Source organism: Pleurodeles waltl, chromosome 6, assembly GCF_031143425.1.
Source record: "Pleurodeles waltl isolate 20211129_DDA chromosome 6, aPleWal1.hap1.20221129, whole genome shotgun sequence".
NCBI classification, from domain to species: domain Eukaryota; kingdom Metazoa; phylum Chordata; class Amphibia; order Caudata; family Salamandridae; genus Pleurodeles; species Pleurodeles waltl.
The window spans coordinates 1016159292-1016185124 of record NC_090445.1 but is presented as its reverse complement, the minus strand read 5'-3'; the positions used below and the strand labels follow the sequence as shown (position 1 = coordinate 1016185124).

The window sequence follows — 25833 nt, the reverse complement described above, 5'->3', positions numbered from 1 at the left end:
CCCTCCCTGGTGCGGGTCACGACCAGTGGCCGACACCAGGAAGGGCATTAATAAATCCTCGGGTGCGTCGCACCCGAGGATTTTTATTTTATTTTTTTACTCCCCCCGGGAGACACGGAAGCTACCGTGTCTCCCCCCGCCCCCCACCCGCCCCTTTGTGACGTCAGCGCGCCGCGAGGCGCGCTGACGTTGCAAAGGTGTTTTCCCCATGAAAGCAGGAAGCTGCCTTGCGGCCGCTTCCTGCTTTCATGGGGAAAACGGCCTTTTACACGTTCGGGAAGGCCTCGTAAGAAAGGGGAGTGTCTCCCCTTTCTTACGAGGCCTTCCTGAAAGTGTTTCCTGGCCCCCAATCGCAGCACAGCCGTGGGCAGGGTGACCCCCTGTGGGGGCAATTTTTTTTTTAGATGTTGTAGGGTTTCCCTGGGGGCCATTTTGGCCCCCAAGGAAACCATACAACAACTAAAAAAAAATATATGTATATATCTATATATATATATCTATGTAGATAGATATATCTAGGTACATGGATATATCTATAGATATATCTATGTAGATATATATATATATATATATATATATATATATATATATATATATATATTTATATATATATATAGGTAGATCTGTATCAAAGAGATTTATAAAGCGCGCTACTCACCTGTGAGGGTCTCAAGGCGCTGATGGGGGGACGGGGGAGGGAAAGGGGCTAGGAGGTTCACTGTTCAAAAAGCCAGGTTTTGAGGCCCTTCCTGAAAAGAAGTAGGTTTTGGGTCTTGCGAATGTGGGTTGTGAGTGCGTTCCCTGTTTTGGGTGCAATGTAGGAGAAGGATCTGCCCCCGGTGGTGGTGTGTTTGACGCGGGGGACAGAGGCGAGAGAGAGGTCAGCTGAGCGGACGTTTCGTGTGGGGGTGTGGAAGGTGACTCTCGTTGAGGTAGGCAGGGCCTGTGTTGTGGAGTGATTTGTGTGCGAGGATGAGGATCTTGAAGGTGATTCTTTTGTCAATGGGGAGCCAGTGGAGGGATTTGAGGTGTGGAGAGATGTGTTCGTGTCGGCGGAGGTCGAGGATGAGTTGTGCTGCTGAGTTCTGGATGCGTGTAGTTTGCACTTGAGTTTTAGAGTGGTGCCGGCGTAGAGGGCGTTTCTGTAATCAAGCCTGCTGCTGATGAGTGCGTGAGTGACAGTTTTTCTGGTCTCTGTGGGGATCCATTTGAATGTTTTTCAGTATAAGGAGTTTGTTGAAGCATGAGGAGGTAAGAGCGTTGATTTGTTGGGTCATAGAGAGGGAGGAGTCTAGGATGATGCTGAGGTTGCGTGCGTAGTTGGCGGGGGTGGGTGCAGGGCCTAGCGTGGTGGGCCACCATGGGGGGTCCCAGGTTTTTTTGGTGAGGGCCAAAGAGGATTATTTCAGTTTTGCTTGAGTTGAGTTTCAGGTGGTTGGCTGTCATATATACATCACTTTTGTCAATATGTGTGTGGTTTCCCTGGGGGGAAAAGGGTCCGACTTGTCTAGTGGCAGTTTTAGTGCCATAAAGAAGCGCAGAAGGTTTATATGCCTACTGCAAAGAGCACATCTGTATTTTATGTAAATAGCTGAGTACATTAGTAAAGTCTATGGAGAGATGAAGGGCACTTTTGCTGGGTGGTAATGAGGGAATCCGAGGAGGAGGGAGTGGGAGCACCAATAATGATTGTTGGACTGGGCGCAGGAGGTGCTAAAGACTGTGACGAATGGTATGTGACAAGGTGTTTTTTGAGTGTCTTGAAAGTACGTGCTGATTGAGGGAAGAAGCGCAGGTAAGGTGGCCTCTACTGTTGCACGTATCTCACACACACCATCGATTTTTTGACTGTCTACGTAGGCTAGTGTTTTAGAGCAACAGTTTAGCCAATAGCAGAGATGGCATCTTGATGGATGACTGCTGCCTGCACTCGGGTTATAGAGGACCGCTCTGACATAGGATCAGAGACTGAGACATCAGATACTGAGACAGCATCTGAGGGATAGGACAATGGCGCAGACTCTGGGAGTGATTTTTCAGTCAGAGGAGTCCCATTCGAAAACTCCTCTTCCAGTACATTATGAGGGAGGTGATGAGGACAGTCCTGCTGTCCCTTCGCAAGCTGTTCGTGCAACTGGGTAATAGTGGGTTAGGCCAACCCAGAGAGCAGGTGAATGCGGCGGCAAGCAGAGAGAGAGTGCTCTCTTGGGAGCTCACCAATTTAGTTCAGCCCCAAATTCCACCACCCAAATCATATTGTGGAGACATCAAAATTGTCTATGGCAAAACAAACTGGTTTTGTAAGGCAGGCACCTGTGTTTTTGGTCCTGGATTCGGCGGCCATATAGAGAAACACACTAAACCCAAACATTTCTGGAAACTAGACATTCGGGGGAGTCCACAGAGGTGTGACTTGTGTGGATTCCCCAAAGTTTTCTTACCCAGAATACCCTGCAAAGCTGAAATGTTGAAAAAAAACTCTATTTTTCTCGCATTTCTGTCACACAAACTACAGGAATATGCTGGGATCCACAACATTCCTACCACCCAGTGACTCCTCACCTGTCCTGATAAAAACACTACCCCACTTGAGTGCCTACACCTAGTGCCTGTGTCAGGAATGGATCACCCCAGTGTCAACAGCTGCCTCATGTAAGGACCAACATTGACCGTTGTGTGATCTATTCCTGTCGCAGGCACCAGGCCTAACCACACAAGTGAGGTATCATATTTATCGGGAGACTTGGGGGAACGCTGGGTGGAAGGAAATTTGTGGCTCCTCTCAGATTCCAGAACTTTCTGTCACCGAAATGTGAGGAAAACTTGGTATTTTAGCCACATTTTGAGGTTTGCAAAGGATTCTGGGTAACAGAACCTGGTCCGAGCCCCACAAGTCACCTCATCTTGGATTCCCCTGGGTTTCTAGTTTTCAAAAATGTGCTGGTTTGCTAGGTTTCCCCAGGTGCCGGCTGAGCTAGAGGCCAAAATCCACAGGTAGGCACTGTTTTCTATGAAAAAATTTGATGTGTCCACGTTCTGTTTTGGGGCATTTCCTGTCGCGGGCGCTAGGCCTACCCACACAAGTGAGGTATCATTTTTATTGGGAGACTTAGGGGAACGCCGGGTGGAAGGAAATTTGTGGCTCCTCTCAGATTCCAGAACTTTCTGTCACCGAAATGTGAGGAAAACTTGGTTTTTTAGCCACTTTTTGAGGTTTGCAAAGGATTCTGGGTAACAGAACCTGGTCCGAGCCCCGCAAGTCACCCCTCCTTGGATTCCCCTAGGTCTCTAGTTTTCAGAAATGCACAGGTTTGGTAGGTTTCCCTAGGTGCCGGCTGAGCTAGAGGCCAAAATCTACAGATAGGCACTTCTCAAAAAACACCTCTGTTTTCTTCCAAAAATTTGGATGAGTCCACGTTGCGCTTTGGGGCGTTTCCTGTCGCGGGCGCTAGGCCTACCCACACAAGTGAGGTATCATTTTTATCGGGAGACTTGGGGGAACGCCGGGTGGAAGGAAATTTGTGGCTCCGCTCAGATTCCAGAACTTTCTGTCACCGAAATGTGAGGAAAACTTGGTTTTTTAGCCACTTTTTGAGGTTTGCAAAGGATTCTGGGAAACAGAACCTGGTCCGAGCCCCACAAGTCACCCCTCCTTGGATTCCCCTAGGTCTCTAGTTTTCAGAAATGCACAGGTTTGGTAGGTTTCCCTATGTGCCGACTGAGCTAGAGGCCAAAATCTACAGGTAGGCACTTCTCAAAAAACACCTCTGTTTTCTTCCAAAAATTTGGATGTGTCCACGTTGCGCTTTGGGGCGTTTCCTGTCGCGGGCGCTAGGCCTACCCACACAAGTGAGGTAACATTTTTATCGGGAGACTTGGGGGAACGCCGGGTGGAAGGAAATTTGTGGCTCCTCTCAGATTCCAGAACTTTCTGTCACCGAAATGTGAGGAAAACTTGTTTTTTTAGCCACTTTTTGAGGTTTGCAAAGGATTCTGGGTAACAGAACCTGGTCCGAGCACCGCAAGTCACCCCTCCTTGGATTCCCATAGGTCTCTAGTTTTCAGAAATGCACAGGTTTGGTAGGTTTCCCTATGTGCCGGCTGAGCTAGAGGCCAAAATCTACAGGTAGGCACTTCTCAAAAAACCCCTCTGTTTTCTTCCAAAAATTTGGATGTGTCCACGTTGCGCTTTGGGGCGTTTCCTGTCGCGGGCGCTAGGCCTACCCACACAAGTGAGGTATCATTTTTATCGGGAGACTTGGGGGAACGCCGGGTGGAAGAAAATGTGTGGCTCCTCTCAGATTCCAGAACTTTCTGTCACCGAAATGTGAGGAAAACTTGTTTTTTTAGCCACTTTTTGAGGTTTTCAAAGGATTCTGGGTAACAGAACCTGGTCCGAGCCCCGCGAGTCACCCCTCCTTGGATTGCCCTAGGTCTCTAGTATTCAGAAATGCACAGGTTTGGTAGGTTTCGCTAGGTGCCTGCTGAACTAGAGGCCAAAATCTACAGGTAGGCACTTCTCAAAAAACACCTCTGTTTTCTTCCAAAAATTTGGATGTGTCCACGTTGCGCTTTGGGGCGTTTCCTGTTGCGGGCGCTAGGCCTACCCACACAAGTGAGGTATCATTTTTATCGGGAGACTTGGGGGAACGCCGGGTGGAAGAAAATTTGTGGCTCCTCTCAGATTCCAGAACTTTCTGTCACCGAAATGTGAGGAAAACTTGTTTTTTTAGCCACTTTTTGAGGTTTGCAAAGGATTCTGGGTAACAGAACCTGGTCCGAGCCCCGCGAGTCACCCCTCCTTGGATTCCCCTAGGTCTCTAGTTTTCAGAAATGCACAGGTTTGGTAGGTTTCCCAAGGTGCCGGCTGAGCTAGAGGCCACAATCTACAGGTAGGCACTTCTCAAAAAACACCTCTGTTTTCTTCCAAAAATTTGGATGTGTCCACGTTGCGCTTTGGGGCGTTTCCTGTCGCGGGCGCTAGGCCTACCCACACAAGTGAGGTATCATTTTTATCGGGAGACTTGGGGGAACGCCGGGTGGAAGGAAATTTGTGGCTCCTCTCAGATTCCAGAACTTTCTGTCACCGAAATGTGAGGAAAACTTGTTTTTTTAGCCACTTTTTGAGGTTTGCAAAGGATTCTGGGTAACAGAACCTGGTCCGAGCCCCGCAAGTCACCCCTCCTTGGATTCCCCTAGGTCTCTAGTTTTCAGAAATGCACAGGTTTGGTAGGTTTCCCTATGTGCCGGCTGAGCTAGAGGCCAAAATCTACAGGTAGGCACTTTGGAAAAAACAGCTGTGTTTTCTATAAAAAAAATAGGATGTGTCCATGTTGTGTTTTGGGGCATTTCCTGTCGCGGGCACTAGGCCTACCCACACAAGTGAGGTATCATTTTTATCGGGAGACTTGGGGGAACACAGAATAGCAAAACAAGTGTTATTGCCCCTTATCTTTCTCTACATTTTTTCCTTCCAAATATAAGAGAGTGTGTAAAAAAGACGTCTATTTGAGAAATGCCCTGCAATTCACATGCTAGTATGGGCACCTCGGAATTCAGCGATGTGCAAATAACCACTTCTCCTCAAAACCTTATCTTGATCCCATTTTGGAAATGCAAAGGTTTTCTTGTTACCTCTTTTTCACTCTTCATATTTCAGCAAATGAGTTGCTGTATACCCAGTATAGAATGAAAACCAACTGCAGGGTGCAGCTCATTTATTGGCTCTGGGTACCTAGGGTTCTTGATGAACCTACAAGCCCTTTATATCCCCGCAACCAGAAGAGTCCAGCAGACAAAACGGTATATTGCTTTCAGAAATCTGACATCGCAGGAAAAAGTTACAGAGTAAAACATAAAGAAAAATGGCTGTTGTTTTCAGCTCAATTTCAATATTTTTTTATTTCAGCTGTTATTTTCTGTAGGAAAACCTTGTAGGATCTACACAAATGACCCCTTGCCGATTTCAGAATTTTGTCTAGTTTTCAGAAATGTTTAGCATTCCGGGATCCAGCATTGGTTTCACACCCATTCCTGTCACTAACTGGAAGGAGGCTGAAAGCACCAAATATAGTAGAAATGGGGTATGTCCCAGTTAAATGCCAAATTTGTGTTGAAAAATTTGGTTTTCTGATTCAAGTCTGCCCGTTCCTGAAAGGCAGGAAGATAGTGATTTCAGCACCAGAAACCCTTTGTTGATGGCATTTTCAGGGAAAAAACCACAAGCCTTCTTCGGCAGCCCTTTTTTCCCATTTTTTTGGAAAAAACAAAATTTTCACTGTATTTTGGCTATTTCCTTGGTCTCCTCCAGGGGAAACCACCAACTCTGGGTACCATTAGAATCCCTAGGATGTTGGAAAAAAAGGACGCAAATTTGGCGTGGTTAGCTTATGTGGACAAAAAGTTATGAAGCCCTAAGCGCGAACTACCCCAAATAGCCAAAAAAGGGCTCAGCACTGCGGGGGGAAATGCCCAGCATCTAAGGGGTTAACAGTCCTATTTGGCACAATAGTTCGCTTAGGAAACAAGGTAAAACCTTGTGTTGGAAGGCTTGGATGACTAAAGGTATTCTTCTCATTTCCCAATTATATCATAAAGACTCTATCATCCCTTTTACTACTCTCACAGCAATTTATAATCTCCCTATTTGCATGAAATCCCAATATATAATTCTTTCTACTCTAGTCCAAGAGGCCCTCAATAAATTTATACATCATAATCATTCTTCTCTCGCATCATCTCCACACCCGATTGTAACTTCTAATTTTCCTAGGGCAGCTGGAATTTATAAACTTTTAAGAATGTCTGTTTCACCTAGACTCAAATCACCTATTGAGACATTGTGGGAATCAGATCTTGGTGTTGTTTGGCCAACTTCTTTATGGGATAGAATATGGTATAAGATACATTCCACTGCACGCACTGCAACCCTCACACAGACCCTATATTTGTTTTATAATAGACTTTTCTACACTCCTGTATGCCTTTACAAACTCAAACTTGCACAAAATGACAATTGTTGGCAATGCCACACTCAGCAGGGTACTGACTTTCACATGTTTTTTTCCTGTCCATCCCTATCTACTTTTTGGTCCTCAATATGGTCTCGCATTTCAGCAATAGCTCAGATCTCCTTACCAATGCCATATGAATTACTGTTTTTGGTGGCATACACGATATCTGGAGTTCATTCAGGCCTCTTGGAAAATTGGTGGACCTTTTGCTTTCTATTGCAATCTCTATTACTACTTCTAACTGGAAATCTTCGGAGAACATTACTCTCAGAAAGTGGTGGAATTCTGTATGTTATCATCATAGACTTGACAGCTACAAGCTTGATTCAACAGGAACTTTCTTCAAACGTCATCAGCTCTGGTTGCCATTAAGTAACTATCTCTCACGCACTGCGAAGGAAATTGATTTTGCTCCTCCTTTTTAAAAAATGTCAATATATTTCCTGTTTTTCTTCTTATATATACTTATTTAATCTTACATTCGCTGTAACTAATGTCTATTACCGCTCTCTCCACATGGCTATCACTTGATTCCCTTTTCTATCCCTATAGCTCTTCTCCCTCTCCCTCTCTCTTTCTTCTTTCTTTATTCAAACTTGGAGTCTTTGATACTATATTGCTGTATATGCCTAATTCATGTACATGTTTATTATGCATTTATAAGTACAATATTCCTTATGTATATATATTCACAACTGCATATCTCTGTCCTGGCAATTTTAAGTTAATGTTCTTGTATTTGACTCAATAAAAAACATCTTTAAAAAAACAAAAAACATTGTGTGATTTAATGAAATCACGCAAGCGTAACGAAAAAGGCCTATGGTCCTAGGCTGTGGCAGTTGTATGGGGGTACTCTTGAAGACCTGAATGTCTGGTGCACCAAACCAGTTTATAATTTAGTCGACTAACTGACGCAGCACATGTATGGGTATTTTTTCGTGCCTATTCTATCCAAAGATGAAAATGTTGTGGTGTTTGCCTCCCTCTATTGGCCAAAAAGGTCTATTACAATACTCATACTATAATAAAATTCGATGCAGCAAGCACTGTCACCAAGATTGCTGTGCTGCACTGCATCAAAAGGAGAGCGCAGAACAGTGCCTCATAAACTAAGACTTGGCAATGTTTCTCTCTCCCTCTGTACTGGAGTACTTTTGGCAGCCTTGTGCCACCCACGAACCCTTTCACTGTAGTGCAAGGGTATGAGGATGATGTCTAGAATGGAGATTGAACTGGAAGGTGTGGATCCTGAATATCGCGTAGTGAAAGTTGTTATACCTTAATGCATTAATACTCATTGTAGTCCCGGGGGCCACATGGGACCGCCAGCCCCTTTCTTGCGTCACTTCATGTGAACATTCCATTTCTATTTGAAGCCTGAACCAGTGAAAGCAGGCCACTCTCAAAGCTGGAGTGTTTCCCTCTTTTACTATCGAAATGCAAACATACAATTAAGTACAAGAGTGGGACATAGCAGGAACATACGAAAGAGGGAATTACACATTTCTGAGGCACTTTAGCATGTCATATTATTTTAAAACGTAAATCATTTACTTATTTCAAGGTTGCTTTCCTAGGTGAACTTTTCTCATCTTATTTTCTCTCGTTTGTCGTTTGTAACACAAACGAAGAGGAAATAACAAAATATACAGAAATGTATGCTTTAAGTAGATTTCAGAAGAAAGTATACATTTGCTGTTTTCAAACATACTTTGCATCGATGATATCTATGATTTCCCCCCATCAGCCCCCTCGAACTCCCCACCTCCCCAACCCCCTAATGCGGCCCGATCAAACCCTAAAAGTTTACCTTTGGCCCCTTAGTGAATATTTGTGAGTACCCCTGCTTTAATATCATAGCCGAAATGCGATGAAAAAATATAGGCACAAATGTAAGAGGGCCTAGCGCTAACTATCGCCACATTAGCATCATTATTTTTTACGCTAATGTGGCGATAGTGTGGCAAAAACGCTGTGCCATATTTACAATGTGGCCCAATGCAAACCTTACGCCACTTTGTACACCCTTGTGCGCCATTATGCCTGCGTCATGCAAAATGTACGTAAGGGGGTGTTTCCCCATTAGGATGCCCGCAAAAATGACGCAGTGGAATCTATGAGATTCCACTGCGTCATTTTTAGCGGCATTTTTAATGCCTGCACAGAGCAGGCATTAAAAGGAGGCCCACCATTCTTTGTAATGGGCCTCCATGTACTTTCCATGATTAGCATAAAATTTTTTGGTGCTAATCCTGCAAAAGTACAACACTAGTGTAAAAAATGATGACGCTATTGTCCCTAACCCTCGCCATGGTGCACTGTATATTAAATACGGCACACATATGGTGGCTTTAGGGGGGCGCAATGGGTCATAAGAAAAGTGGTGCTTCATTACATGAAGTGCAATCTTTCCTTACATCTGGGCTCTAGAGTTGTGTGAGGTTTGTGTGGCTTTCTTTGAGTCCTACTTTTAGTTGTTGTCAATAGCTTGTTCAGTACGTCCTGTATCACATCTCTGGTTGCATATGCCTGAAAAAGGTGCACCTCTAATCACAAGTCTTCTAAAGGGCACTACTAAAATAATTGCTATCCCATTTATTTGTGATTACAAATGTTTTTCCTTTTATTGATTTATTCTCTAAATTGTTTCCATGTTATTATTTTGGATTCTCATTGTCATTTTCTTTATGGAAATAGGTAAGTAATTTGTTCCACACAGTGTGTTAGTTACTCTAACAATTATTTTTTCAAGCCAATGCATTTCGAGCCACATGGGATACTCCTCAGATTAAATTTTTTTTTTAATTGCACAGAAACATGAACGAAAATTATTAAGCATGATCTGGAGTGGTACCCTGTAAAACAGCTCGCTGGTAGCGATTTGGATTTGTACAAACATATTTCGGCTGTCATAATTGTTCTAGACAATTGAAGAAAAGAGACTTTGGGCCTGATTACAACTTTGGAGGAGGTGTTAATCCATCCCAAAAGTGACGGTTAAGTGACGGATATACCACCAGCCGTTTTACGAGTTCCATAGGATATAATGGACTCGTAATACGGCTGGTGGTATATCCGTCACTTTACCGTCACTTTTGGGACGGATTAACACCTCCTCCAAAGTTGTAATCAGGCCCTTTATTCTTCATAGAGCAGGTGTACTGGTTTTCATCTCCTTGCTAGAGAGTGCTGTGAGCTAGCGTAAGGTAGGATGTCAGTCAGAAGGGAAACGTCCAGAACAATGACTCCAGAACAACGATTATGTTGTTAACGCAAGCGGAACCACGCTTGCGTTAACGATGACTCCCTTTTTCTCTGCCTTAACCATGCATGCGCTGAACAAAGAAAATGCGTAGTTAAGGCAGAGAAAAAGGGAGAGTGCATCGGGAGAGGCTGCAATCAGGTAAGTGGGGCTGTGGCAGGGTTGGAGGTAGTTTTTAGGGGTGGGGTGGACTAAGGGCTTGGGGATGGGGTGGGGGGGTCGTAGTAGTTTGGTTTTTTAGGGTCGGAGTGGGGGCATCAGGTAGTTCTTGTTTTTAGGGGTGGGGGATCGTGGTAGTTCTGTTTTTAGGGGCAGGTGTGGAGGGATTGTGGTAGTTCTGTTTTTAGGGGCAGCATGGGGGGGTCGGGGTAGTTTTGTTTTGGGGGTGGGGGGTCGGTGTGCTTTTCTTTTTGGGGTGGAGAATCAGGGTAGTTTGTTTTTTGGGGGATCAGGGTAGTTTGGGTTTTGGGGGTGGGGGTGGGGGATCGGGTAGTTAGGTTTTTGGGGTTGGAGTGGGTGTAGTTTGGTTTTTGGGGGTGGGGGGTCAGGGTAGTTTGTTTTTTGGGGGTGGGGGGATTGGGGTAGTTTGGTTTTAGGGGTGGGGGGATTGGGAAAGTTAGGTTTTTGGGGGTGGGGGCGGGTGGATCCAGGTGGTTTTGTTTTTGGGGTGGGAGAGGGTCAGGTTGTTTTGTTTTTGGGGGTGGTGGAATTGGGGTAGTTAGGTTTTTAGGGGTGGGGTGGGGTCTGGGTAGTTTCATTTTTGGGGAGTAGGGGTGGGGGATTGGGGAAGTTTGGTTTTTGGGGGTGTAGGGATCGGGGTGGTTTGGTTTTTGGGGGTGGGGGATCGGGGTGGTTTGGTTTTTGAGTGTGGGGGATCAGGGTAGTTAGGTTTTTGGGGATGGGGGATCTGGGTAGTTAGATTTTTAGGAGCGGGTGGGGGATCAGGGTACTTTTGTTTTTGGGGGCACAGTGAGGGGATCAGGGTAGTTTGGTTTTTGGGGGTAGAGGGATTGGGGTAGTTTTGTTTTTAGGGGCGTGGTGGGGGTCTGTTGTTTTTAGGGAGGGTGGGGGAGGTCAGGGAAGGGTTTAGGGCTCAGGGAGGGTGGGAGGTATCCGGGGTAGTTTTGTTTTAGGGGTGGGGGGTCAGGGTAGTTTTAGTATTAGGGGTGGGGTACTTCTGGGCCTTAGGGCAGGTGGGGGGGTCGCATGCTAGAACCACGCATGCCGTTCACACACATGCCTTTACTAGGCATGCTTTTACAATGAAAAATCGTTGTAAAGGCATGCATGGTAAAGGCATTCATGGTAACAACGCAGTTGTTGTTCGACCACTTTGTTCAGGCATGCGTGGTTCTGGCATTCGTTGTTCATCATACATTCCAGACAGAGCGGTGGCAGTGTTCCAGCATGGGGGCAAGAAGGGTAGTGTCAGGATAGCAGAAATCCGAGGGTAAGTGTATAGCAACGTTAGATGAGTGATAGTCATGGAGGCTGGAATAGAGTGTTGGTAGAGGGGAAGGAAGAGTGGAGAAAGGAGGAAAAAGAAGATGGTCCGGCTTTGGCGATATTCCCTTAAAAAAGGACAAGATGATGACGGGGGTGGAGGGCAGACGATTGAGGGATGCTCAACTGCAGACCTCCCCTGATGCTTACTGCATGGTGGGTAAATCCATTGTTATTGTTAATGTTATTCCCATTACACATTCTTATGAATATTACATCGTATCAGCTGGCAGCTACATGTCCTACTCAGTTTTCAGTGAGCTGGGGGGGGGGGGGGGACTTTTTTGTTATTAAGGTGGTGAGGCAGCACATAAAGGTAAACATACATGAAACATGCATAATTCAGTCCAAAAACCTGTAGGGAGGGAGTGTGTGTTTTAAATTTTAAACACTTACAGGCACGAATAATAAGGTATGATTTTTCTTTGCCGTTACCCCAGCCCCCAATGGTTTCAAATAAGAATTAGAAAGTTTGGCATCAAAGTAAGTTGCACACCCATGTTAAATATGAGGGTCGTTTCCTGACTGGCCAAAAGGTTTGTCTAACGGTAAGCCGGCTTCTGATAGCATTGTGGGAGCCAGTGATGTCCTAACAACCTTTCAGAGGCAGCAGCCTCTCAGGTAATATCACTCCTCTGAAACTTTGGCTTGACTCATCTCCACACAGAGAAATATGACAGTGTTTGAAATGGAAACATAAACGTACGGGTACGCGCCATACCAAAGTACATTTTTTGTTTGCTCCTGAGAGGCGTAGATATGCTCCTTTCTAAAGTATTGCGTCCATCATGAGAAGTGCTGAGACTTTGTTTTTCGGATTAAAGAAGTGCAGGTTCTCAGTACCAGACAGGATCTGCCCGTCAAAAGCACTGTCACAGGCCAATTCATGTCAAACGTTCATAGATAGAACGCCCTCCACGTGGTAAGTGATTTCATCTACTTTCTCCATAGTCCCTTTATAACAAACTGGCGACTTACCTGTGGGGGCTCATAGGGTACCATGACACTCTGCCTGCCAGTCACTGGGTCATCCACATACTGCGACAGGTTGTTCCCTTCCACACGGATCAGGTGACTTGCTGGTGCAGACTGACCTGTAAACACACAATTGAAGCTATTTGAGGCCACACACTGTGAAATAGAATGTAGTTATAAAAGTAGCACAATCCTTCACCTACCACCTTCACAGAACTCTTCACGGTCATGATTGTCAACATTAGGGAATGGACATTCAGTGGTTAATGAAACATGCAAATAGCTCTCACCGGTGTAGGCTCCCAATGAAAATCTGAATTCTGCAATTCACCTTTGTCAAGTGAACTCCGCTGTCAGTCCATGACCTTGTTTTCCTAATGCTACTAATTGCCTTCTCTGAAGGTGTTGAGATTCTTGTGACCTCTACTGAAATTGGTCTCTTTTGTAAGAAAGGGTAATCAGGTGAAATCAACATAAAAATCGAATTTCTTACCTTCCCTTAACTTTGTATTTTCTTCCTAGAAAGACCTCTTGTTTCAGCTTGATTTACTATGTAAACATGTGTTCATTTAAAATGGGGTATAGATGTAGTGCCTCAAAGAATTAAACACAAGGCATTAACGTTAATGTAAACATTAGAGAGAAAGAGACATCTATCTAGTGGGTAAATTGTACAATATGTAACCAAAAATCCTGTGATCAATCCCAGCTTTCCCACTTCACCAAAAAACCTGTGATCAATGTCGGCTTCCACACTTGACCAAATTGTGTGATCCTAGGCCGATAGCTTTCCTTCATTGTCATATTTGAGCGCACCTTGAAATGTATCAATTCATGATGTGCATTGTACAAACATCTCTCTTGCACATTGTTTACCAGACTATAAGGTTTCTCTATCTCTAATAACAACCTAGACTACCTACAGGGTGCACGTGACAACTTAACGTCCTCCTTGGTTTAGTAATGTCATTATCATCCAGGAGGTGGGGCGTGATTTTTTTGTTGTTGCTCTTAGTGCGAAGTCAGCCCCTTAGCACAGCTGTGGTTTGCCTCTCCCTGTTAATTTGATGGCTTAACCGTTGCTTTTATTTCCAACTTCTTCGCTGATGTGAAACACCTAATTCCCCAGAAAAGTGCAAAGCGTTTTTTCTGGGAGTGGTGGTACGGACACTCAAGCCAGACCTACCATATCAGAGTTTAATTTGTTACAAAAAATAAGTGCAGAGTTGTAAGAACTTTCTTAGGAGTCTGCTGCTGGTGCTTCATGATGCACAGTTTATGGAACACTAAGGTGGAATATTTATACTTTTTGATGCAAAACTGCAATAACACAGTTTTGCATCAAAAAGTTTAGCACCGGCTTGCACCATTTCTGAGGGGCAGCCGGGCACCGTATGTATGGAATGGCGCAGCCCAGCGCAAAGAGTGGGCTAGTGTAAAAAAATGACGTTAGCCAGGTGGGGGTGGCAGTATGGGAGAAAGGGGGTTTGCACCAAAAAATGACGTTAGGCTGGTTCAAGACAAAAAAAAAAAATGCCTCTTACCAGCCTAGTTTCATTTTCTGATGCAAAACCATCCATACCACATGACTCCTGTCTTAGAAAAGACAGGTGTCAGGCCCACCACTCCAATGACCAGCACAGGGGACCAGTGTCCCCAGGGCATGGCCACAGCACTCTGTTGAATGCAGGAGGCCCCAAGTTTGGCCCCCAATGGCACTTTAACTTAAAACAAATACTTACCTATGCTTACCCTACTTACCAGGGATGGGGTCCTCCATCCTCCGGTGTCCCTCTGGTGTGGGTGGGGGTGTTCCTGGGGCTTGAGGAGGGCACATGTAGACCCATTCCATGGTGATTAACCATGGAAAAGGGTCCACAGGTCCCCTAACGCCTGGTCTGAGCCAGGTGTTGAATAATGGTGCAAAGCAAACTTTGCACCACTATTTAGCCCTTCCTCCCACCCGTGCGTCATCTTTGCACGGGGGCTAAATAAGGGGCTATGTGGCTAACACCATTTTTTAGATGGGAACGCCTACCTTGCATCTCATGGATGCAAGGTAGGTTCACGCATCTAAAAATGGTGCAAACTCCAATATTTTGACATTAGATGGGATAACGTCAACATATAAATATGAAGTTAGTTTCGCCTCAAATTTGCATTAAAAAAGCGATGCAAATTCGGCACAAATGCAGTATAAATATGCCCCTTGGGCTGCCTAGTCTTGATTCCACCTTATCCCTCTTTCATATACCGTGTTACTCATTGCCCCTTTATCTCACACTTGCAGACTGATTTTCACTGCTGCTTTCTCTTCTTTTCACTGTCTTCCTGTTTTTCTCTCATTTTTCTTTCTCCTTTTTCTGCCTTTCTTCCTCTTGCTCTGGGTCAAATTCTGATGATGAAAACAAGTCTCAGTCCCCAAAAATGAGTGCTGGTGCCCACCATCTACAACCACAAGTAAAAACTAAGCCCTGTCCCAGATACAAAGGCATGGAAAGTTCAGTTTGTAATTGCACAAAAACACCCGTCAATAATCAAGCACATTTCCCACACTGTCCATCTCCTGAAATGCTCAGGGTCTCATTTACTAAATTTTGGCACAGGGCAGCACCACAAGCCTTTTTGCTGTGTCAAAACAAAAGGGCAGGAATGCACTGTATCTATAAGATATGGCGCATTCTTGTCCTTGTCGCCTGCGCTGGTGCACAAATTGTTGCGTAGCGCCAACACATTCACCCTTGCACCATGGTGCAAGGGTGCCTGTGTTCTGAGGATGATTGTTTTTTATGTGCAGAAAGGGACACCTTCCCGCACATAAACAATCTTTGATGGCATTTTTCTCTTTCTATGTGTGCTGTAGAATGTAGCACAAATAGAAAGAGGAAAACATGGGGAGAAATTATTTCTCCCTGTTGTGCCACTTTAACGCTACGCCTGAGGTGGGGTAGGGATCCAACACATTCCCAGACTTGTAAATCTGGGAATGCATCAGATTCCTTCAGATTCCATGGTTGTTGTGTGGGAACACCCACAGCAACACCCATGGAACGTCCCTTTCATGCAGTGTTATGCATGAAAGAGGTCAGTATTTACAAGGCCAAGAAAAGCCACGCAAGGTGGCTTTGTGTAGCCTTGTACATATGGGCCGGCACACTGCGCGACCACAGCATCAAAAAAATAATGCTCCGGTGGAACAGTGTGCCGCTAGGGCCTCATAAAAAAGGCCCTCAGTTTTAACTATGAATGGGGCCTGCCATGAAAGCTTCACTGCTTTCCCACTCAAAAGTCATTGCCTATTTTCAGCACTACTATTGTGCTGAAGAATTGGTGTAGTCCCTGCTCTCTGCATCCAATGGCTCAATGCTTAGCGCAAAGTGGCTCAGGCGGTGCCATGCAGCAGGCCTCAACTTGACCCTGAAGGCTGAATTCCTGGAGAGAAAAGAGGTCACATCCGCTGCTTGGGGCTCACCTATTCATTCCTTTCACACCTGCATATTAAGCTTTGCTCAGTGAACAGTCCCTAAAGTGCAACCTCATTGTAGGACTGGCTCCAAGTAACCCCAGCAAGATGCCTGGAAATTTATGGGGGTTGTGTTTGAGGTCAGTGGAGTCTCTAGACGTGATTTCCAGGGACGGCACACAAGGGACCATAGATAAAACTGTTGTCGGGGAGCTTCTACAATGGGCGACCATAAAGATTATTGTGTGTGTGTGCGTGTTTGTGTATATTTATATATAAATATCTATATATATCAAATATATAACACACACAGAGTAATTTAAAAAATTTAAGCAGACTGAATTCAATATTAATATGGACTTCGGTGTATCTCAATCACTCCTGTTCTCCTCCACAACCCACTCTCTTCTGTAGTGTCTTTGTTATGCTCTTTTCTCCGCACATCTTTCTGAAATACGCAACAATAAGAAACTCTCAATCTGTATATCATATACCTCGTCTCTTTCCTCTCAGCACCCCCTTTTTCACTTTCTCATGCACATACCTGCTTGCAGGTCATTCATTTCACCTATTCTACTCACATACAACACACCCACTGACCTGTAAACACTATTTTCATTAATTTTCGCACTATCAATATTTCGACAACTATGTACCTCCTTTACACACTTTCAATTATAATCACAATTACAACTGGTACAACTGACCATTGCTTTTTGTGCTCTGCACAGAGGCCACAGATAGGATGAGAATGTGATCTGAACCCCTTTATGACCCACTTACAGGCACTGAGAGAAATTTGCACTGTATACGGCCTTAACTCCATAGATCTCATTCATGACATACTCGCAGCCTAAACTCACACAGCTACATAGGAGCAACTCTTTTCACCTCATGTACTATAAATGAGTAATATGTTGCGTGAAAAACTACAGAAACACATCATCCAGAAAAAAGCAAATATTCCTAGGGAGGGCAAGAAGTTGGTAAAACATGAAATGTAAATGGGAATAATTCAATGTAGGTGAGCCACTGAAAGTTTGAGCCAGGCTAGAGCCAGATTCCAGAGACTGTCTCAGCTTGAGCTCCTCTTGGACGCTATAGCCCAAAATGAGCCGAGCTTTAATGTGGCGTCTGTTTGCTACCCACGCTCTAATCTAATGAGACAAGAATCAAAGGAAATAAATGTTATCATGTTTTTATATTATGTTTGCTGCACAGTTTATGTGCCAAACATTTTCAGGGCTCGGCTCTTCCATGGGCTCTGAGGCCATCCAGACCCTTGGCTCGGCACTGGCTCGGGTCTCCCTGTTAATTGGTTGCCTCACCCACCTCTACTAACAATATCGCTCTTCCCAGGCTGAGAGGGCAGTGTCTGTTTTTCCTGGCCGCGGCTATGTCTGCTGAAGGGGGGGGCGGGGGGGAGGGGGGGTCGGCATTTACAGAAGGTGTTGCCACTGTTTGATGTTAGTGGGTTATAGTTACGCAGTGGCTCTCTAGGTTACTGATTGTTTGAGAAGGTAAGCTTTTCGATGGCAATATCATCCAGATTTACTTTTATTTCGTGCTGATGGAATTTCAGTGCCAATCAGCTTTCTAGAGTAAAATATATAGGCCCATATTTATACTTTTTGACGCTAAACTGCGCTAACGCAGTTTAGCGTCAAAAAATTTAGCGCCGTCTAACGCCATTCTGAAGCGCCATGCGGGCGCCGTATTTATGGAATGGCGTTAGCCGGCGCAAGCAGACCGGCGCTGCCTGGTTTGCGTGGAAAAAAACCACGTAGACCAGGCAGCGCCGGCGTTGGGAAAAAATGACGTTAGGGCGTCTTAAAATGGGGCAAGTCAGGTTGAGGCAAAAAAATCGCCTCAACCCGATTTGCGCCATTTTTTTACGACGCCCAGACGCCATTTCATGACTCCTGTCTTAGTAAAGACAGGAGTCATGCCCCCTTGCCCAATGGCCATGCCCAGGGGACTTGTGTCCCCTGGGCATGGTCATTGGGCATAGTGGCATGTAGGGGGGCACAAATAAGGCCCCCCTATGCCACCCAAAAAAAAGTAAAAAAATATAAAAAATAATACTTACCTGAACTTACCTGAATGTCCCTGGGGTGGGTCCCTCCATCCTTGGGTGTCCTCCTGGGGTGGGCAGGGGTGGCAGGGGGGGTCCCTGGGGGCAGTGGAGGGCACCTGTGGGCTCATTTTGAGCCCACAGGCCCCTTAACGCCTACCCTGACCCAGGCGTTAAATAGTGGCGCAAATGCGGGGTTTTTTGACCCGCCAACTCCCGGGCGTGATTTTTGCCCGGGAGTATAAATACGACGCATTTGCGTCGCCGTCATTTTTTTAGACGGGAACGCCTTCCTTGCATCTCATTAACGCAAGGAAGGCGTTCACGCAAAAAAATGACGCTATTTGCCAATACTTTGGCGCTAGACGCGTCTAACGCCAAAGTATAAATATGGCGTTAGTTTTGCGCCGAATTTGCGTCGAAAAAAACGACGCAAATTCGGCGCAAACGGAGTATAAATACGGGCCATAATGCCCTAAAAAGTAGATATTATTACTCTCACAATGACGGCATTGCAGAGTGTCAGTCTGCTCCTTTATCTATGCAAAGCGGCATAACAGGAGAGAAACAGGACAGAGTCCTAGGATGTTCCGAAAAGATCGATCTACTAAAATAGCGTGACTTTGTGTGAAATCCTAGCACCAACTGAAACCAGTAAAATGTATCATTTCCATAAGCATACACATTACATGATGCACTTTCTCGGACCGGTGACCTCGCTTTGACATTTGTATGAGGGTATGCACTGCAAGTACAATCTTAGTGATGGTAGCCCGGGCTTGCCTTTGTGCCATAGCATAATGCTTAGCATTAGCTTTGCACTAAAACAACATTTTAGGCCCAGATTTAAGAAGGCTTAGAGCCATTCTAACGACACATCAGCGTAATTTATTTTTACGCTTACCTGGAGTTAGATAGCAAAAAAACACTGCTCCATATTTGCAAAGTGGCGCAATGCAACCATTGCGCCAGGCATAATGTATGCAAAAAGGGGCGTTCCCCCGTTAGCGGGAGCGAAAAATGGCGCAAAGAAATCTAACAGATTTCTTTGTATAATTTTTTTGGGGCGCTTTTAATACCTGCTCTGAGCAGGCGTTAAAAGGAGACTCCCATTGGTTACAATGGGCCTCTGGGTGCTTTGCAGGATTAGCGTCAACATTTTTGACGCTAATCCTGCAAAGTGCCAAACTAGCTTCAAACATTCTGAAGCTAGTTCCCTAACTAGAGCCATGGTGTGCCGTATAATAAATACGGCAGCACAAATGGTGGTGTTAGGGGGGTGCTAAGGGGCGCAAGAAAATGGCGCTTCACTAGGTTTTCATAAATATGCCCCCCTAGTGTGAGCACGGATGAATACATCATCATCATGTGACTATTATAAAATATAGAGATGGGCTATATTTCCCTGCTTTCATAATGCAGTCCTGTATATTTCCACACACAGTGCTGTACTGGATGGATCTTAGTAAATCTAGGTGTATGTGCCCTACATGACTTTTCCTCAACAGGCATCCACCGTCAAAGGGGTGACATATCAGTCCAAGGGTGTTTCAGCGGCTTATATAAAGTGACGTTTTACTGGCCCCGTTTTCTGGCCTTTGCGTGTGATTCTTGTCAGACTTGCCTTTGGCACCACTCAGGCAGTCGCCGGTCAGGAATCTATTGTACATTCGATTTGCTCTGCGCCACACCAAGTAAGGACTGCCAGGGGTGACTGACTCTACATCAGCCCTACAAGCGCTTCAGCAGGATGGATGTATGATGGAGCAATGCACGCAAATATCACGCATGCCTTTATAAAGCGGTCTCAACAACTACCGTGTCTTTAACATGCATGCCTTTACAAAGAATTTTGTTGTAAAAGCATGTTTGGTAAAGGAACATGCGTGGTAAATTCTCCCCTGCCCTGCCCCCTTACACCTAATACCTTACTCCACCCCACCCAAGCCCTTAAAACTGCCCCTTCCATGCTCGGGCCTGAGCCGTAAACCCTCCCCGCCCAGAGCCCTAAAAGTAAGCCTGTCCTAAAAACTACACCGATCTCCCCACCCCCACCCTGAACCCTAAAACCTACCCCGCCCTGTCCTAAAAACGACCCTGACCCCCCGCCCTGAATCCTAAAACCTAGAGGCCCTGTCCTATAAACTACCCCCCACCCAGAACCCTAAATCCTACCCCACATCGTCCTAAAAACTACCCCCACCCCACCCTCACCCTGAACCCTAAAACCTACCCTGTCCTAAAAACTACTCCAACACCCTGGCCTAAAAACTACCCCGACCCCTCTGCCCCTGCCCTGAACCCTAAAACCTACCCCGCCCTGTTGTAAAAACAACCCCCACCACTGCCCTGAACCCTAAAACCTACCCCACACTGTCCTAAAAACTACCCAACCCCCCATGCTGAACCCTAAAATCTACCCCATCTAACATAAAAACTACCCTGCCCATCCCTCCCTGAACCTTAAAACCTACCCTGTCCTGTCGTAAAAACTACCCGACTTGCCTGCCCTGTACCCTAAAACCCACCCCTTTATTTGTTGCCTGGCGACAAGATCGAGCTGATTTACTACTGTTAAGTAAACCAGGTAGCGTTCGAGAAAACAAAATCAAGTGTGTGTGTTTCAATTGCCTTTTCAGTTTCTTCACTTTGTAGTTCGAAGGCGTTTGATATCCTCTTGTCTGGTCCACAGTATGCCCTGTGTGCCACCATGGCATTCACAGGTCACATCCCAGCTGTGCCCTGCATGCTGCTAAGAAGCAATGGAATTGGATAATCCAATACAGTAGCATAAGTGTCCAAAGGTAATTTTGGTTAAGGGGACTCAATCAAGCACTGAACTAATTACATCTCAAAAGGGACGACTGAGTACTTACGAGGCTTCAAAGTGATCTGGACTTGTGATGGTCACACAAATAAAGTTAATACCCATTGGTTTAAAATATTTATATTTGGTGTCCTGGGAGACAATGACTGGCCAGCTTTTATTTGAAAAAAACGAAAAACCTTCAAAAATGTTATTATTCAAAAAAATTAAAACAACCGGTATTGCCCAAAGCTGGTGGACTTCAATGCCTTTTGAAGATTCCAACCACTGGGGTTAGAATGACCTCAATTAAAAAGAGGGAGAAACAGAGAGACAACCATTGGAATGACGGAGCAGAAGGCTTTCATTGGACCTGAGCCCTCCATTGTCTTCACTGGAGCTCCCCACTTTCTAATATTCTAATTGTAGTTTTGTCTGCTTTTTGTAGACCTCTCTCATTTCTTGCACAGTCACTCTTAAGGCTCTTACCATCGTTGAAGTCGCGCCCAAGCTCATGGTTGGGGCATCGCTTCACCACCTCCGTCACGTGCTCGGCCTTCTTGTAGACTGGCATGGCTCGGATGACGGTGCCAGGTGGTGGTGGCGTGGACACCTTGATCTGGATGGGACATGTCTTGGCAATCTGGCAATACAGTTTCTTCAGGAGTGGTGAATACTATAGAAAGAAGGGCAGAAAGAGTCATTGAGTGTATTAGGATTTCAGATCTAAGAACACTGAAGGCAAACGCTGGGGCTGAAAGCAACAGTGCCATCTCAGGATACCTCATATTCGAGCATGGAAACAGTAACTAAATTTGAAACAGTTAGTACCTGACGGGTGCATATAAGTCAGACATTTGACTGATTATTTCCCACCCCTACTTACCTTTCAGCTTCAGGCTCTAATAACCTTGACCGACTAGGTACTGCCACTTACAGGGCCATAGGAGAATCACTCACTTATGAAGTAGATCATGGATACCTGACGTAAGGTATTTGACTTTCAGAGGTAATTTTCTTGTTAAAGACTTAACACAAAATTATCACTCAGCAGTCCTCATTTTTGAGTCTTGCCTACTAGACGGCCTATGCTGTCAGTTGCAAGTCTATTGTTAGCTAACAGTGGGCTTAGAGCCAGTCCATTGGCTTAAATGTCACTCTCAGTTGCTTGCTTTGTATTTCTTAGTGTGTGGGTTTTCTTTGCTCTTGTGCTTGTCACTCCCCTGGAGCCTGGACACATTACTTGACGCTTTTCAGGGGCTACTTCTTTATTTTTGTTTAAGCACTCTACAAGAGTGCATGGGTATTCCTCATGTACTCCTCCCCCACCGCTGCGCTTGCTTCTGTTGCTCTTTCATTGCCCATGTATATCTCCTCCATTGTGTCCTTTTGTGCTTTTTCTCCCATGTGTTCTCCTAAGCTCTATGTTGTGCTCTCTCATCTACTTGCTCTCATCACGATCCTGGCTTTATCTTTGCTTTCTCCACCCGTGCCCTCCGTGTTTCTTTCCCCACTCATGCCCGCCGTGTTCCTTCCCCGACCAGCACCCCCGCTGCTTCTCTCGGCCACGCCGCCCTGTTGCCTCAGCCCCCCGTCCTTCTGTTGCCTCCCCAGCCCTCTGTGATTCCAGCCACTACCCTTCTCCTCCCAGTTGTCTCCCCTAACCAGCACCATTTTTTTCTTTTTGCTAAGTGATGCAACTCTGTTCGGCAAACAAAAGGGCGCTTTCATCATTTTGTAGGCGCACGCACGCTTGGCGTGTGTGCCTACAATGTGACACGGGCGCTCGTGTGATAAGTGTTTTTCCTGTTTCTAAAAGCCATGCTGAATGGCATCGAAGATGCCGGGCAGCACGGCTAGACCCGTTTCAAAGCTAATAGGTCCCGAAGGTGAAAACTATTGGTGTTGCAAAAGCTTGTTAACTTTATGGAAGCCCTGCATCAGAGCCTGATGGCTGCAGACAGGTAAGTGTGGCACGAGGGGTGGATTAAAACGAGAATTAAAAGTGGAGGTGCCCAGATGAAGGTGGGATTCGGTGGTTTGCAATTCTTCCTGTTTACTGGCATTCATCACCAATGAGGAGAATACTGATTGACAATGTGAAATGGCATTATTCCAGTCCTGAATTAACTGTTACAGAGTTATAACTGATGGAATTTAAAAAATGTTCTGAGGACAATGCAGACTTCTCCGGCCCCAACTTTTACGTTCCTTTTTTTCTGCTACTTCTTGTGTGTCTCTTTCACCTTCACATTCCCCACGCCCACTGTTGACATGTGTTTCTTTTTCTCTTCTTTTCCTCCTTTTTTTATTCATTACACCCTCTTACATGTTAATTCTCTCTCTCTTGCTTTCTGTTTATTTCCTCTCAGTTAGGAGCTTCACGTAGCCCTGCATCCTTACTTTGGATTATGCCCACCCCTACGGGTAATAGCTCGGCGCAAGGCCGTTCTATATCTGTGAGACGACCAGGGACCTCCTTGCTTCATTGTGCAGTGTGTGGTCCCACAACAGGCCGCCTTGCACACGTTTGTGTCTTCGAAGAGTTTGAAGTGACTCTTCCCCAGCCCGTACAGAGGCTCCAGCCTCATCGGAAATTTCCCAATTTCCTTTTTTTTTACAGCTACAAATAAATCATTCTTTATCAATTCCAATAATGCTCCTGCTCTTCGAAGCAATAGTAGATTTTAAGAAATGAAAGATTAATAATATAGTTTTGCTTTTAAAATAATTTAATCTACCAACAGTAAGATTAGCAATAAAATATCTGCTGCTCTGATGGTGACAAATGCAGAAAACGCAGTTTAATAATGCAATGAAGACATATGGTGCAATCGGATAATGGTTGTCAACAGGTCGACCAACGGTTTACACGATTAAGTCCCTCCCCAAAAACGAAAAATCAACAAGCTTTGGAATGCCAGAGTCTTGGGAATTGGTAATATTAAAAAGACTATGGCCCATATTTATACTTTTTAGCGCCGCATTTGCGCCGCTTTTTAACGCAAAAGCGGCGCAAACTAACAAAATACAATTGTATTTTGTTAGTTTACGCCACTTTTGCGTCAAAAAATTACGCAAATACAGCGCTAACAAAAAGTAAAAGTATGGGCCTATGCCTTTTTCGGGAATATTTACGATTTTCCGGACACTACTTTCAATAATCAATCCCAAATGAAAGGTTATGAGTATTTTTAATGTGACAGGAATTGGGTTGTGGGATGACAATATGTTGTCTGGGGCTGGGCGTGCCTTTTACAAACCATTGTAATATAGCATAGTACTTTATATCCACTCTGACCCTCTTGGATCTGGCACAGCACCTTATCTCCTTTTCTGATTCATTGCCTAGAATCTACCCAAGTGCTTATCTCCCTTGCCACTTTTCACACTGGGGCATGTCACTGGGCCATACCTCCCTTTCCACTTCACCCACATAGGGCTCGCCATATCACCCTATTGTCCTTCCCACTTCATTCCTAGGACTACCATAGCGCTTTATTTCCCTTTCAGCTTTCCACACTGGGGCATGCATAGCGCCTTATCTCCCTTCCAGGTTCACCTGAAAGGGCACGCTATAGTGCCGTATCTCCCTTCCTGCTTCACCCCTCTAGGATGTGCCATAGCACCTTCTCTTTCTTTCCACTCCCCCCCTATGATCTACCATAGCACCTTATTTTCCGTTCTGTTTCACCAACTGCGGCATGCCTTAGAGCCTTATCTCCCAGAGCCTTATCTCCCTTCCCCGCTTCACCCACATAGAGGTTGCCATATCACTATCTCGCTCTCTGCTTCACCTCCTAGGACCTACCATGGTGTCTTATCTCCCTTCCAGCTTCTCCCACTAGGTCACGCTGTAGCGTATTTTCTCTCTCTTTCCGCTTCTCCAACCTAGAGCCTATTGTAGCACCGCCTCTTCCCTCCTGCATTACCCACCACAGTGTCTGCCACAGCAGGGGGAGGAGCCAGGAAAATAAAACACCACCCACTCTGAACCACATTCAAAACGGATCTGAGCACTTGAGTGAGGCACGCAAACCTGGCAGGCATTTGAGTTTTTGCTCCCATCTGAGAAGTCTGACAATTCATTCCTTTCTTCTCTCCATCCTTCTTTAAATCTTTTAAATCTTTTCTCCTTCCATCCTTCTCTGTCTTTCTTTCTTTCCATCCAACCACCAATACTTCTTTCTGAATTTTTACAACAATCATGCATCCTTCACTCCAGGTTCCTCTCTGTTTTTTTTTTATCCATCTATCCTTTATTTTCTCCATCCTTGTAATTTTCAACTTATTTTTCTCCACCCTCCTTTTTTTACCATGCATCCAAACATCCTTCCTCCTCTTATCCATTCATGCATATTTCTCCCCATCCTTCATCATCTTCCCTTCTTCAACTTTCCATCCATCACTCCAGGCATCCTTTTTTCAATGCACTCTTCTCTACATACAAACCTTTTACCAAAGGATCCTTCTCTCCATGCATCCCTCCTACTTCCTAGTCATCCACCTCTGCATCCTCCAACCCATCTCTCCACCCTTCTCTGCACTGCTCTATATCCACATCCTTCTCTCTATGTCTCCCTCCCACCAACCTACCCCTTCCTTCAATTGCAAGGGCTCGTTTTTCTGGGCTTCTGATTAAAGTTAAAGGAGCCATAAACACCAATGTAAATGTTTCATGTTACACAGACCTACCATCTGACTCCTAACGCCCACTCACACTACCAAAGTGGG

At 45.2% G+C, this 25833-nt stretch overlaps 1 protein-coding gene across 2 annotated transcripts in view; it reads right to left on the bottom strand.

The window, feature by feature from the left end:
• Positions 1-25833, bottom strand: part of TP73 (tumor protein p73) — a 376712-nt gene that overhangs the window by 40074 nt on the left and 310805 nt on the right. For both annotated transcript variants that reach the window (XM_069239944.1, XM_069239945.1), the window contains exons 5-6: positions 21589-21775; positions 12760-12875 (exon numbers count right to left, since the gene is read on the bottom strand). In XM_069239944.1, the coding sequence (XP_069096045.1) occupies positions 12760-12875; positions 21589-21775 (303 nt within the window). The remainder of the gene's footprint in view (positions 1-12759; positions 12876-21588; positions 21776-25833) is intronic.